Below are 12,836 nucleotides of genomic sequence, written 5' to 3'. Positions count from 1 at the left end.
CATTTCACTGCACTTGGCTCATACCCTTCTAACCTTCCTATCCATATATTTGTCCAAATGCCTTCTAAATGCTGCTAATGCACCCGCCTCAACCACTTCCACTGGCAGCTCATTCTACATGCGTACCACTCTGTATAAAAATGTTGCCCCTCAGGTTCATTTTTATTCTTTCCCCTATAACCTTAAACTGATGTCCTCTAATCCTTGATTCCCCAACCTTGTGAAAAAGACTGAGTACATCACCATATCCATCCTTTTCACGATCTTATACACCTTCATAACGTTCACCCCTCAGTTTCCTACACACTGAAGAAAAAAAGTCCTAGCTTGTCAAACCTCTCCCTATAACTCAGACTGTTGAGCCCTGGCAACATCACTGTAAATTTCTTCTGCACTCTTTCCAGTTTAATAACATCTTTCCTATAGCAAGGTGACCAAAACTGAACACAAGGATTCATTCCCATTTGCTCTCTGAAGTGTCGTAACAAGCCAGATGTTCAGTTTATATTTGCTACAAATCATAGGGACACAAACAGGCATCCAATATCATATTTTCAGGATAACTAGTCAAAATACTGAACTGAAACTGAGAATTTCTAAAAAATCTTCACCAGCTTGGTAATAGTGGTCCTGTGTCATTGAAATCACAGTACAAAGTGCACTTAGTGCTCACAGCTGTCAATGTTAAGGAGTGCAGTTTCATGTCTGTTGAAAGTAGCAATTTACATTTATTTCAAAATAACTGATGGGCATTCCAAAGTCAAGCTTATTGCATTAGGTCTCTCAGTAAGTATATCTTCAGCTATCCTCACTATCATAGCATTTAACCTGAGAACATAAAGACATTATCCTCTCTCTCACCTTGGATCACTTGAAGCACAACATACAATTGGAAGTAAGCACCTCCATTGTAAACTAATAGCTTAATACTAGCCCAGACACTTGCGTGCCTCAAGAACATTTTGTTTCTATATGAGCGATAGCTTTAATAAAACGTCTGCTGGATTCTTCAATAACACAATATTAATACACAGATTATGTTACGGGAAATAACAAACATTCTGTATCAAGCAAAATATCCTGCTGGAGGCAAACTTAGACCATAGGTCAGAGAAGAAATGATGCCATCTCCTTTACTTCTTTGTTTTTCTACTTTCATGCTAAGATGACTGTCATGTTGAATTTTTAATTTTTCAAGTTCTGTAACTAAGATTTTGTCCTTAGGTACTAGACAGACTGTTTCATAGATTGAACACTCATTCACTGGAAACATGTTTCTGCAGAACAGTTGCAATTAGCAAAACAAAAATCATATGGTAGCTACAGATGACGCCACACGGTGACATTGCACACTTTTCACTGTACTCCGTACTTGATATGTGACACCTAAAATCTAAATCTTAAAGATCTCGGTCGTGTGGTTATCTATCACTAAAACCAACAACTTTGCTGATTTCTCTGTTTCACAAGTGTTTGATGATCAAAGCGTTTTACCCCATTCCTCCCCCATTGTAGATTCCTGTCAAAGCTTGTGCAACGTATGTTTACTGACACACTCTCTCCTGTGCCTTCATTGAGATTTGCCAATAAATCAAGCTTACTGCACTTTAAAAATTGTTAACAAAGAAACTAATCTTCAAAATCAAATCCAATTCCTGGCCTAGCTATCTATTCAGCTACCAAAGGCATCTGACAACATATTTCTTGATTATGACCTCCAAATAACTTAGATGACTGGATCAGTACTAGGAATAAGATGAAAAAAGTGTATAAAACAAGAGAGTTTAGATATATATACACTCCTGAAAAGTTAACACTCAAGATATTTGAGGTGAAGTACAAATCAGACCTCTTCACCAAAATAAGTAACTTGGATTTGGATGGTATCTTTAACACTTAATTGCATTTGAATAAATAAAATTAATCCAAATTAAACCTCCTACCTAGACAGGCTGTTTCATAGATTGAACACTCATTCACTGGAAACATGTTTCTGCAGATCAGTTGCAATTAGCAAAACAAAAATCATATGGTAGCTACAGACAGACAGCTGCTGTTTGGAAGTGTAAACTGACAGTCAAACACAGATTGTCATCTCAAATATAAATTGTGAAGCTTATATCCAGAATTTATCTATATTAGTAGAAATTAGCTTCCTTTCCTGACTGCACCACATTAGCCATATTGTATAATGGATCATTGGCTTCAGTGATCAGATTTGAAAATGGGAAAAATGAAACACAAATTTGCAGAAGTCCTAGATTTCACTCGAACTCAGCGCCGCCTTCCTAACCTGCAATCTTCTTCCTGACCTCTCCACCCCCACCCCACTCCGGCCTATCACCCTCACCTTGACCTCCTTCCACCTATCACATTTCCAACGCCCCTCCCCCAAGTCCCTCCTCCCTACCTTTTATCTTAGCCTGCTGGACACACTTTTCTCATTCCTGAAGAAGGGCTCATGCCCGAAACGTCGAGTCTCCTGCTCCTTGGATGCTGCCTGACCTGCTGTGCTTTTCCAGCAACACATTTTCAGCTCTGATCTCCAGCATCTGCAGTCCTCACTTTCTCCTCCTAGATTTCACTATCAACCTTTCTCAATTGACAAATGTTATCTTGGAAAACTATCCATTCTGAATACAAAAGCAACCATGCAAATTCTTTCACTCTGTTGCTGCATACTGCTGTGCCTGTAAACAGTTTAGCCAAAGAGTATACTTAATTAATAATCAATATTAATAGTAAGCGTGCAAGAAGTTTTAAATTTTGACATATTCCTGTCAGATTATTATTAGCATAAATATATGAGACACACAAGAATGGAAGCTTTTTACAACAACATACAGGACAAACTTTGGCAAGATGGTAACTAATGTTAATATATTACCCGTCTTCTCACACGTGGGACAGCTTCAGGCGTGTTTGGTGATGTTGGCTCATTTAAAGTTTCTGAGGTTGAGCTGAGAGATGAATTGCTGCTTGAGAGTTCTTTATTCTGTCTTCTGGTTCCAAATGGCAAGATTGATGCCACCAGGTCTGAACTGTCTTTCTGCTCCTCTTTCAGAGCATCCTGCTTTTGCTTATGGGCTCGATCATTGACAATCACTTGAGACAATGGCATAGCAAAAGCATGCGGTGCGAATTCTGTTGATACATAAACACATTTAATTAACAAGGCCAAATCAATTTCTTTCTCAGATTAAGTATTGCAACATAGTGTGTGGACACAAGTGGGACTGATTGTATTGAGTGACTGAATCTCATTGTTCTGTATGTTTTAATTAATATGGAAAAAAAGTTATAATTCAAACCACTTTTCACCACATGCAGCGCTACTTCAGTCTAAGGTTAGAGAAACTGAAACAGTATGTGTACACAAGGCATGCAAATCCCCAATGTTACAAGATAGTTTACATTACAACACTGCTAAGACCACTATTGCACAAACAGATACTCGTCAGCAAGAGCCAACTTCTATTAAAATGGCAAATGTTTGGCTTAGTGGTGACATTCCCATATCAGGGTCTTAAAATGCAGGCTTCTGATCACATTCCAGATTATCCTCATGAGTAGAATATTGAGCCCCATTCTGAATTCTGCTTCAGTCTCCAAGAAAGTATTTGTTTCTATTGTACATGTTCATGATGAAGAAGTTATTTTGTGCAGTCACTGTTGAAAGGGAAGCAAACTTAACAAAGTTGTTATTTGGGTAGCTGTCTTTTGACAAATATTAAACTTAAACTCCAGCTGCCCTCTTGGAGATAGCAACCAGTTTATATTCAGCAAGGTCCTACAAACATCAATAAATGACCAGATAATCTATATTAGTAGTATTGGTTTGAGTATAACTATTGACCAAGATACTGCGAAGAACATCTCTGCTGGTCTTCAAGATAATGTCATGAGATCTTTCATGTTTACGTGAGGTTTGACAGTTAATATCTTATCCAAAAGTTGGGACTTCCAATAGTGCAGCAATTCTCTCAAAAATGCACAGACTTTACCCTCAGGTCTTTGAAATATATTGTACAGAATATGCAATGTATAATGTTGCGCAATGCGTATTTGTTGCTTTGATGGTCCTCTGTCACCATAAATTTTTATTCCATTTATATCACACTAATGGGACAATTGCTTGGAGATTGCCTGGTATTTAGAAATAGCTATTATGGCTAACCTGTAAATAGGTCCACATAATTGCATACATTTTGTGATTAGATTTGCACTGTTATTTTGCAATTATATATTTGCGAATGCCTTGATTTGCAGATACACTATTGAAAATAAGAAGGGTAAACTTCAGAATTTCCAGAGAGAGTAAAAAGAGTCTTGGATCAGATGCCCATCACACATTCTGGAGCAGTTTCCCATCCATTCTCATTAAATGCAATTTTAAATAATTTTTTGAAAATTATATCACATATTCAACCTAAGAGAATGATTATGCACTTGTTAATGCAAAGCATTTTCCAACACCCCCACCACCACCCAAGCCTCGCACCCCCCCCCCCCCCCCCCTTCCCCCCCAACACCACCGGTTGTCCCCTCCCCATTGCCAATTGTCCAAATAGCACATCCTTATCAGCACTAATAGAAGATATTGAAATGCACGTTGACACCTCAGGCTGAATTTTCCTTGTCCCTGAACAACATAGGCAATGGCAAGTCAGTTGAGAAAATAAGGCGAAATTGAAACAAATGAGATTCTCAATGTCGGGGGTCAAAAAAATCTGGCTTTAAATTCAGGGTTTGAACAGCAAGATGCAAATCTTGCTCGCAAGTGGCGAGAGGCTTATTTGCATGCATTAACATCTCATTAGTACCTTATCACACCTCATTTTTATACAATTTTCAATTCTTGCAAACAGCAGGGAGAAACTACATAACGACAATTCCTGATAAGAAAGTGAAATGATGGACCTAGTCGTTCCAAATCCTCCAGAACTCCATCTTGGAGTCCCCATGTCTCAGATGACATTTTATGGGCAGCGTCTGCTTGCATTCACTCATTTTCAGAGGTTGGCATTTGACCTGTACCAAGCTTACTGCATCACACCATGGCACATCTCCAACCCACTTAGAATGCAGTTCTCTCTTTCAGTGCTGTACTTTGGTATACACCAACATCTTTTATTGTAATGCTGTTGCTAGGCCATTCTGCATACAGGAATAGGTTCCCACCTCATGCCATGTCTAGATTCCCCTGATGTGAAGCTACACGAGGTCCTCAGTACCCATGCAACTGGTCATGGCCAGATTGGTCTAACCACGCTAGCATAAAGTTTCCTTTTTATGGCCTGAGGGTTCTTGGTCGGTTCCACCTAGTCAAGCTGGTATTACTCTCTGATCACTGACTCCTGATGGCCCACTGTCAGCGACAGGATGACCAGCGGGCTGGTAAGGAAGGTGAACATGGAACTATTAACTGCAGAACACATTGGAGGAGCTCAAAGAAAGATTACACAGGTTGGAGAATTGTGAAACCCCTGTTCAAGTCTCCAGTGGACTGATGGAAAAGAGTCAAGGGGAACATCAAGCGGTTCTCCTTCCTCAAAAAAGGTGGTGTTCAGATGGCGAGACAGAGAAAAGAGAAGCGAGGAAAAAAGAGAAGCGAGAAAAAAAAGAGGAAAGGAATAGGAAGAGGAAGAAAAGAGAAAAGAGAAAGGAGAAAGGAGAGAAGGGGAGAGAAGAGAGAAGAACTAGAAAAAACTGTCCAAATTCCAGAAAAGCATGCAGAGCCTACTCCTGTTGCAGACAATGGAGGCTGGTTTTGCCTCTGAGGCCTCAAAGATAATCTTCCAGTTTGGGATTTGGACCATTGAGCAAGATGAGACGTGCTTGCGTTTCTTCTTCCAGAAAGTAGACAGGGAGAGCTCTAGGATAAGCAACCTGAAGAAAGAAGATAGCTTGGTAACATCATCTCAGTCCGACATCCTGAGAATTAGCAAATCCTTTTATTCCAGACTCTATGACATGAAGCCCACAGACGGCGCAGCCTCCCAGTTGTTCCTGTCCTGTATTACATAGGTCTTAGACGACAGCACATGGGAGAGGCTGAACCAGTCGATATGTCTGGATGAGCTAACCAAGGCCCTCAAATCCGTTAAAAAAGGGTAAATCTCCCAGAAGTGAGGGCTTACTGGCCAAATTGTATCCAAATTTGTGGGACTTGATTGGCCAGGACCTGCTGGAGATGTACAACAGTATGTTTTTGGCAGTAGCATATGTAAATCCATGAGAAAAGGTATCATCACGATCGTCATCTACAAGTGGAAGGAGGAAAGGGAGGATATTAGAAACTGACAAACAATTTCACTGTTGAATGTGGATTATAACAGTGTCTAAAAGTCAATGCTAACCAGGTCAGGCCTGCTCTAAGATCAGCGATTCACCCTGAACAAACCTGTGCTTTACTGGGCAGGATGAACTTGGAGAGTGTTGCACTCCTCAAGGATACGATCACCAATGTTCAGGAGATGGGGGTGGTCATCTGCCTCATCAGCCTGGACAAAGAGAAGGTCTTTGACAGGATATCACATACCTACATGAGGGCTGTCCCGTCCAATACGTGCTTTGGGAGGGGAATCAAAAATTGGATCTGACTGCTCTACACAAACAGTTTGTGCAGTCTCAATCCTTGGATGGGAATCAGAAAGCTTCCCGAGCAGATCCGGAGTTGGGCAGGACTGCCCTCTCTCTCCTGCCTTGCTTGTGTGTTGTAATAGAGTCTTTTGCAGAGTCTATCAGGAAGGATGCAAACTTGAGAGAGGTGACTATTCCAGGCAGCAGAGGCCTGCACGTCAAAGCCTCCCTGTACATGGGTGACGTCATTGAGGACTGATCCGTTATCTCCTTTACCATCAAGGCAGATTACCTCAAAGTGCTGTGGATATGGTTTGGAGGGGCCGGGGCATGTGCCAAAACCTGGGAGGAGTGAATCACCAGTGAGGCAGAAACTGGACAAATGGGAGCACCTTGCCCTCTGCATTGCCAGTAAAAACCTGGTCTTCAGGTGTGAGGCACTCTCTGTTGGTCTGGTCCTTTCCCCAAACCTGTGCCACTACAGTCACCCAAGCCATCTTCCACTTCATCTTAAGGTCAACAATGGACCGTGTCCACAGGGACACTATGTACAAAACTCTGGATAAGGGGAAGAAAGATGTATCCAACACCGCCCTCCTCCTGATGACCACTTTTGTGTGCAGCTGCATCAAACTGTGCATCAACCCTCAGTATGCAAACACCAAGTGTCAGTACACAACGAGGTTCCACTGTCCCCAGTGTTATAAAGGATGGGACTGGCCTGTTGCTGTGGAATGCTCCAATTAAACCTCTTCCTATCATCAACCCTTCATAAAGAAATATGCAAAGGACTGGAAGTCCATCAGGCATTGGTCAGCACGTAATATCCTCGAGATGCTGCGGGATAAGGAAAGAGTTGGTCCTGTCATGTGTTCCCTGAGCAGTCTATCAAAAATCATTTGGCAGAATGCCTCATCACTAGAACTTTCCAACAAGCACCTTAGCTGGTGGGGAGGTGATCACTATATTAGTCTATATATTAATCAAATATATAATTATATATTCAACCCTTCATGTATGCTCTGCCGTCAAATGCAGCCCTCATGGTGGCTGCGCTGGTGAAGAGACTGTCATACATCTCCTTCTGGAATGTGCCTTTGGAAAGGTCAGGAGAGAAATGCAGTGGTTCTTGTCAAGGTTCATCCCGAGCAGATCCGTAACGCAGAACTCTGCTCTATGGGCTGTTCCCCAGGACACACATCAAGACAAACACATTCTGTGCCTAGAGGACCATCAAATCTGTGAAAGATGCCCTATCTCTGCCTGGTGCTTGTTGGTCTTCCATGTAAAGAATTGCTCTTGACCGAGTGTTTCAGATTGGGACATTCCAAGGTCCAGGACTATGTGCTGAGGGATGGACTAAAGCTTGGGACAGCTGCAGCCAAGACAGTGTTGAAAAACCAACATTTTAAGGTCTTTCTGCCAAAGGACAAAGGGGGTCCGTTCAGTTCTCAGACCCTCTCTTTGCCTCAGAATGAATGGAAATACTTTCCTGCACAAATAGGAAATGCCTTTGGTATTTGCAACTGCAGGAAATGTTAAATTCCAATGCTTGTTCTTTGTTGATTTTCAAAGAGTGTACAGACCTGCTTTAAAATCGTAGAATCTCTACAGTGTGGAAGCAGGTCATTCAGCCGGTCAAGTCCACACCAGCCCACTCAGTCTCATCCCCTCCACCCTCTTCCTGTAAACCATGGCCAATCCACCTAACCTGCATGTCTTTGCACTGTGGGAGGAAACCTACACAAACACAGGGAGAATGTGTAAACTCTACCCCAGAGTGGAATCGAACCCAGGCGTTTTGAGGCAGTAGAGTTAACCACTGAGCCTCTATGACACCTTTAGTATCTGTGTACCTCCCACAAAGAATTTTTATGAATAAAGTACAGCTTTGCAACAAAAGAACTTTACAAACGTGAGCTTCTGTGTGAAATTGTGTCACTCATGCCATCTATGAGTCCTCAAAACTTTACACCCTTTTTGTTTCCCTCCTACTACATGTACCAAGAAGGGCTATTTGTAGCTGGCAGCATTTGAACTGATGCACTGCTGGGCTTTAAGTATGGAGCCCGTGGTGGAAATCATGCAAAATCTCAGCAGTGGCAAATACTTTCACTGGAGAATACACAATGGTGTGAGCATAGTGCTGTACAGATGTGATGCATACATTATGAGGTGAGCAGCAGGGAACTGAGAGACAACTTGCTTGAGACACATCAAGCTCCCAAAATTGACATTTCACTTGTTTTGGCAAGTTCAACAATGTTCAACCATCCGCATACACAATCTCATTCATTTTTGTCCTTGATATGTGCGTGGACGATTCAAGTTTTTAAAAAATTTACTCATGGAATAAGGGCATCATTAGCTAGGCTGACATTTATTGCCTACCCCAGAGGGTAGTTAAGAGTCATTGCTTCGGGTCTGGAGTCACATGCAGTCCAGACCAGGTAAGGATGGCAGTTTCCTTTCCTGAAGGACATTGGTGAACCAGATGGGCTTTCTCAACAATTGACAATAGTTTGATGGTTATCAATACACTCTGGATTACTTTTTCAAATCTAACTCGAATTCTTCCATGGTAGGATTCAAACTCGGGTCCCCAGAACATTGCCTGGGTCTTGGGATTAACAGTCCAGTAATAATACTGCTACACCATTGCCTCACCAATAACTGAAGAATGTTTTTGTTCAGGTTTCCATGATCATTGATCGCTATTTTATTTTCAAAAAACAAACTGTTGGAACTGCCATCAATTGTCAATGAAGTATAGAGCAATTATAACATAGAACCCCTACTGTGAAACAATCATCTGAAAAACAATAGTAGCAATTCATTTGTCATTTGACAAAGGCCTGTAAATTGTGGTCAATAGGTACCAGCTAAACAAGACATTTATCAAATTAGAACTTAAAACGCATTGCCAAAAAAAAATCTTTAAAGTTGGCCAGACTGATGTTTTTATCATTACAAAAACGCACATGGAATTTGAAGGTAGTCTTAAACATAAAAATCTATTTTTGTCTTAATACAGTATCTCAGTGAAAAAAGTAGAAACTTCCATTTATATTAAATGCCTTTCACAAGCACATCTCAAAGTGGAAAGTGAAGTACATTATAATGTAGCCACTATCATGATGGAGGAAATGTGGCAGAAAGATCTGACAGCGTTCAAATAATCCAGTTTTACTCGTGTTGTCAAGTAAAGACAAAAATTGTCTGGAACAGTTTTTTTTAAAAAGGATTCGTTCGCGGGATGTGGCAGGATCAGCACGAATTGTTTATCCCTCAAAGCTCTTGAAGTGTGAGGTGTGCTGCCTTCCTGCACCAATGCAGTCCATTTGGTGTAGGTACATCAACAATTCTAGTGAAAGAATGTTCCAAGATTTTACCCAGTAATGACGAGACAGCAATATGTTTTCACATTAGAATATGACATGACTTGGAGGGGATTTGGCAGTTCATGGTCACACCCTCACAGTCCTGCTTCTCTGGATTTCCTAGGTGGTAGGGAAATGAACAGAACTTGCATGCTCTTTTTTGAAATAGTGCAATAGAACCTTTTACGTCCAGCTGAAAGAGCAGATGCTACCTTGGCTTGATGGCTCTTCTGAAAGACACTACCTCTGACAATACAGCACTGAAGTCTGAGCCTAGATAAGGCTTTCAAGTTTCTGAAGTGAGATTTAAGTTTATAACTTCTTTAAACCATTTATGACTTTCTTACTTTTAAGAGGAAAATGACAGATCACCTTGAGAGAGGTAATACTGGCTAGTTCAGAGCTTCATATTCAGGAGCAGTTATCTTTGTGTGTTCCTTATGCAGCTTATAGGAGAAATCAGAACACTTGCAATAATGGCACCAAAACAGAATGTCGGCATGTGCAAAGGTTGGAGAGAAAATAAGTCTAATAATCAGATTTCATTTGCCAGAGGACATATCATATATAAACAAGGTGTAATCGTGCGATGTGGTCAGATCTGATACAGTTATGTCCTTGGAATCAACTTGAAGGAAATTTACTGGTTCCAGATTTGAGAGAAAAAAAAGCAGCAATGAATTATATTTTCAAAATATGCATACAGCTACATTAGCCAATTATTTCCTTTCATTGTGAGGTTTTGTTAACTTGACTTCACGATTCATACTCCACTAGATCCTTATTGGTAATTTTTCCGATTGTGTTCCCACTTTGATCTGTAGATTCATTATCTCTTCAGTTATGTTTTGATTCTCTCCAATATATAAATTCATCAAATTGGCCTATGTGACACATATATCCCATAATGATACTGAAGTGTAATGAATGAAATAAGTAAATAACTAACTTATCAGATCAAGAAACGAGACAGGTACAATGAAGCTTCCTTTGCAGAAACTTATCCCAACTTATCAAATCAACATTACAGTGATAGTGACCACAAAGAGCTGATTTGAACTGAGTGGAACACTTGGCTCCATAGGTAATTGAGGAAAGTCCACTGAATTGTGACATGCATTCTGATTTGGACAAGAACACTTTTCTACAAAAAAAGTAATTCACGTGATCCTAATAATTTTTCTATGTTATGAGCCAGTGCATTATCAGAAATAAATATACTTGCTTATAGAAAGTCTCAAACGTTCCACGGTTGGTAAGATATATTCAAATCCCTCCACAATGCTGTTTATTAAATCACACTGAAAAAGGTCACACTATATTTTCATAATTTGTTAGGTCAGAGTTATGTTTCAAATAGACTACACGTGCCTAGTCACTACATGTTGATTAGATTAGATTCCCTACAGTGTGGAAACAGGCCATTTAGCCCAACAAGTCCACACCGACCCATTGAAGAGTGACCCACCCAGACCCAATCCCCTACAAATCCCTCTGACAAGTGTACCTAACACTATGGGCAATTTAGCATGGCCAATTCATCTGACCTGCACATTTTTGGATTGTGGGAGGAAACTGAAGCACCCGGAGGAAACCCACGGGGAGAATGTGCAAACTCCACACAGACAGTCGCCCAAGGCGGGAATCGAATCCAGGTCCTTGGTGCTGTGAGGCAGCAGTGCTAACATATAACCTGAACAATGGGAGGGGGAGTTAAAGTGTTCGGCCACGGGCCGGTTGGGTTGGTGCGGGTGTCCCAGAGGTGTTCTCTGAAACGTTCCACAAGTAGGCGGCCTGTCTCCCTTACTTGCAGACCTATCACCCTCACCTTAACCTCCTTCCACCTATCGCATTCCCAACGCCCCTCCCCCAAGTCCCTCCTCCTCACTTTTTATTTTAGCCTGCCTGGCACACCTTCCTCATTCCTGAAGAAGGGCTTATGCCCGAAACGTCGATTCTCCTGTTCCTTGGATGCTGCCTGACCTGCTGCGTTTTTCCAGCAACACATTTTTCAGCTCTGATCTCCAGCATCTGCAGTCCTCACTTTCCACAATTTGCTCATGCCTTGTTTGTGAGATTGCAACTTCCCTATCGTCAACATACTTGTTCAGAACCATTGTTCCTACCCGAACCTTAAATGTCACTGGACCTGACCTTATACCAACTATCCCTCTTTCCCATGCAAGGCCATTCCAATGGTGCCTACACCAAACTTCGTCCCCTGAAGTGAACCGCCTCTCTCACTTGGCAGAGTCTTATGTCCAGCATGTTGACCATGCACAGCCAGGTCTAGAAAGATCAGATTTAACCTGGTGCAGAATTTTCTCCCCACTAGTAACTCGGCTAGAGCTACCCATGTAGGTTCATGAGGGAATGGTCTCATAATCAAGTAGGAACTGGGATAGTTTGGTATCCAGTGTAGATGTAGGCTGGTTCTTTAAGCCTGCCTTCAAAGTTAGGAGTCCTCTTTCTGGATGATGGATGGAATGGCACTGTCCTTATATGTTGAATGCCAGTTGCCTTTAGGAAATACTCAAATTCCCTGCTGGCAAATGATGGCCTGCAATCTGTGACCAACATATTTGAGAGCCCACGGATTGCAAAAGATGTGTGCGATTTTTCATCGTCGCCCCAGTGTTTAACGAATGAACCCTATGCATTTCCAACCCCATCGAGTTGGCATTCACAATGACTAAGAACACTAACTACACAGGTCCTCTGATGGGCTCAATGTGTAACTGAATCCAGGGTTTACCTGGCCATTCCCACGAATGTGGGGGAACGGCATGCGGTAATTTTTGTCCTTGTTGGCACTCTGGACTCTGGGCCAACCAATGCAGCTTTGTCAGCATCCAATTCTGGCCGCCCCCCAAT

The 12,836-nt window shown here is 41.6% G+C and overlaps 1 protein-coding gene across 7 annotated transcripts in view; it reads right to left on the bottom strand.

Annotated features, from left to right (window-relative positions):
• LOC122554976 (rho GTPase-activating protein 6) overlaps positions 1 to 12,836 on the bottom strand; it is a 538,092-nt gene that overhangs the window by 65,891 nt on the left and 459,365 nt on the right. For all 7 annotated transcript variants that reach the window (XM_087992993.1, XM_043700459.2, XM_043700460.2 and 4 more), the window contains one exon: positions 2,888 to 3,144. In XM_087992993.1, coding sequence (XP_087849119.1) covers positions 2,888 to 3,144 — 257 coding nt within the window. The remainder of the gene's footprint in view (positions 1 to 2,887; positions 3,145 to 12,836) is intronic.

Source organism: Chiloscyllium plagiosum, unplaced genomic scaffold (genome assembly GCF_037043375.1).
Source record: "Chiloscyllium plagiosum isolate Xiang-an unplaced genomic scaffold, Cpla_swu_hap1 HiC_scaffold_12, whole genome shotgun sequence".
Lineage (NCBI taxonomy): Eukaryota > Metazoa > Chordata > Chondrichthyes > Orectolobiformes > Hemiscylliidae > Chiloscyllium > Chiloscyllium plagiosum.
The sequence above is the reverse complement of the archived record's forward strand: the minus strand, read 5'-3'. Positions and strand labels throughout refer to the sequence as shown.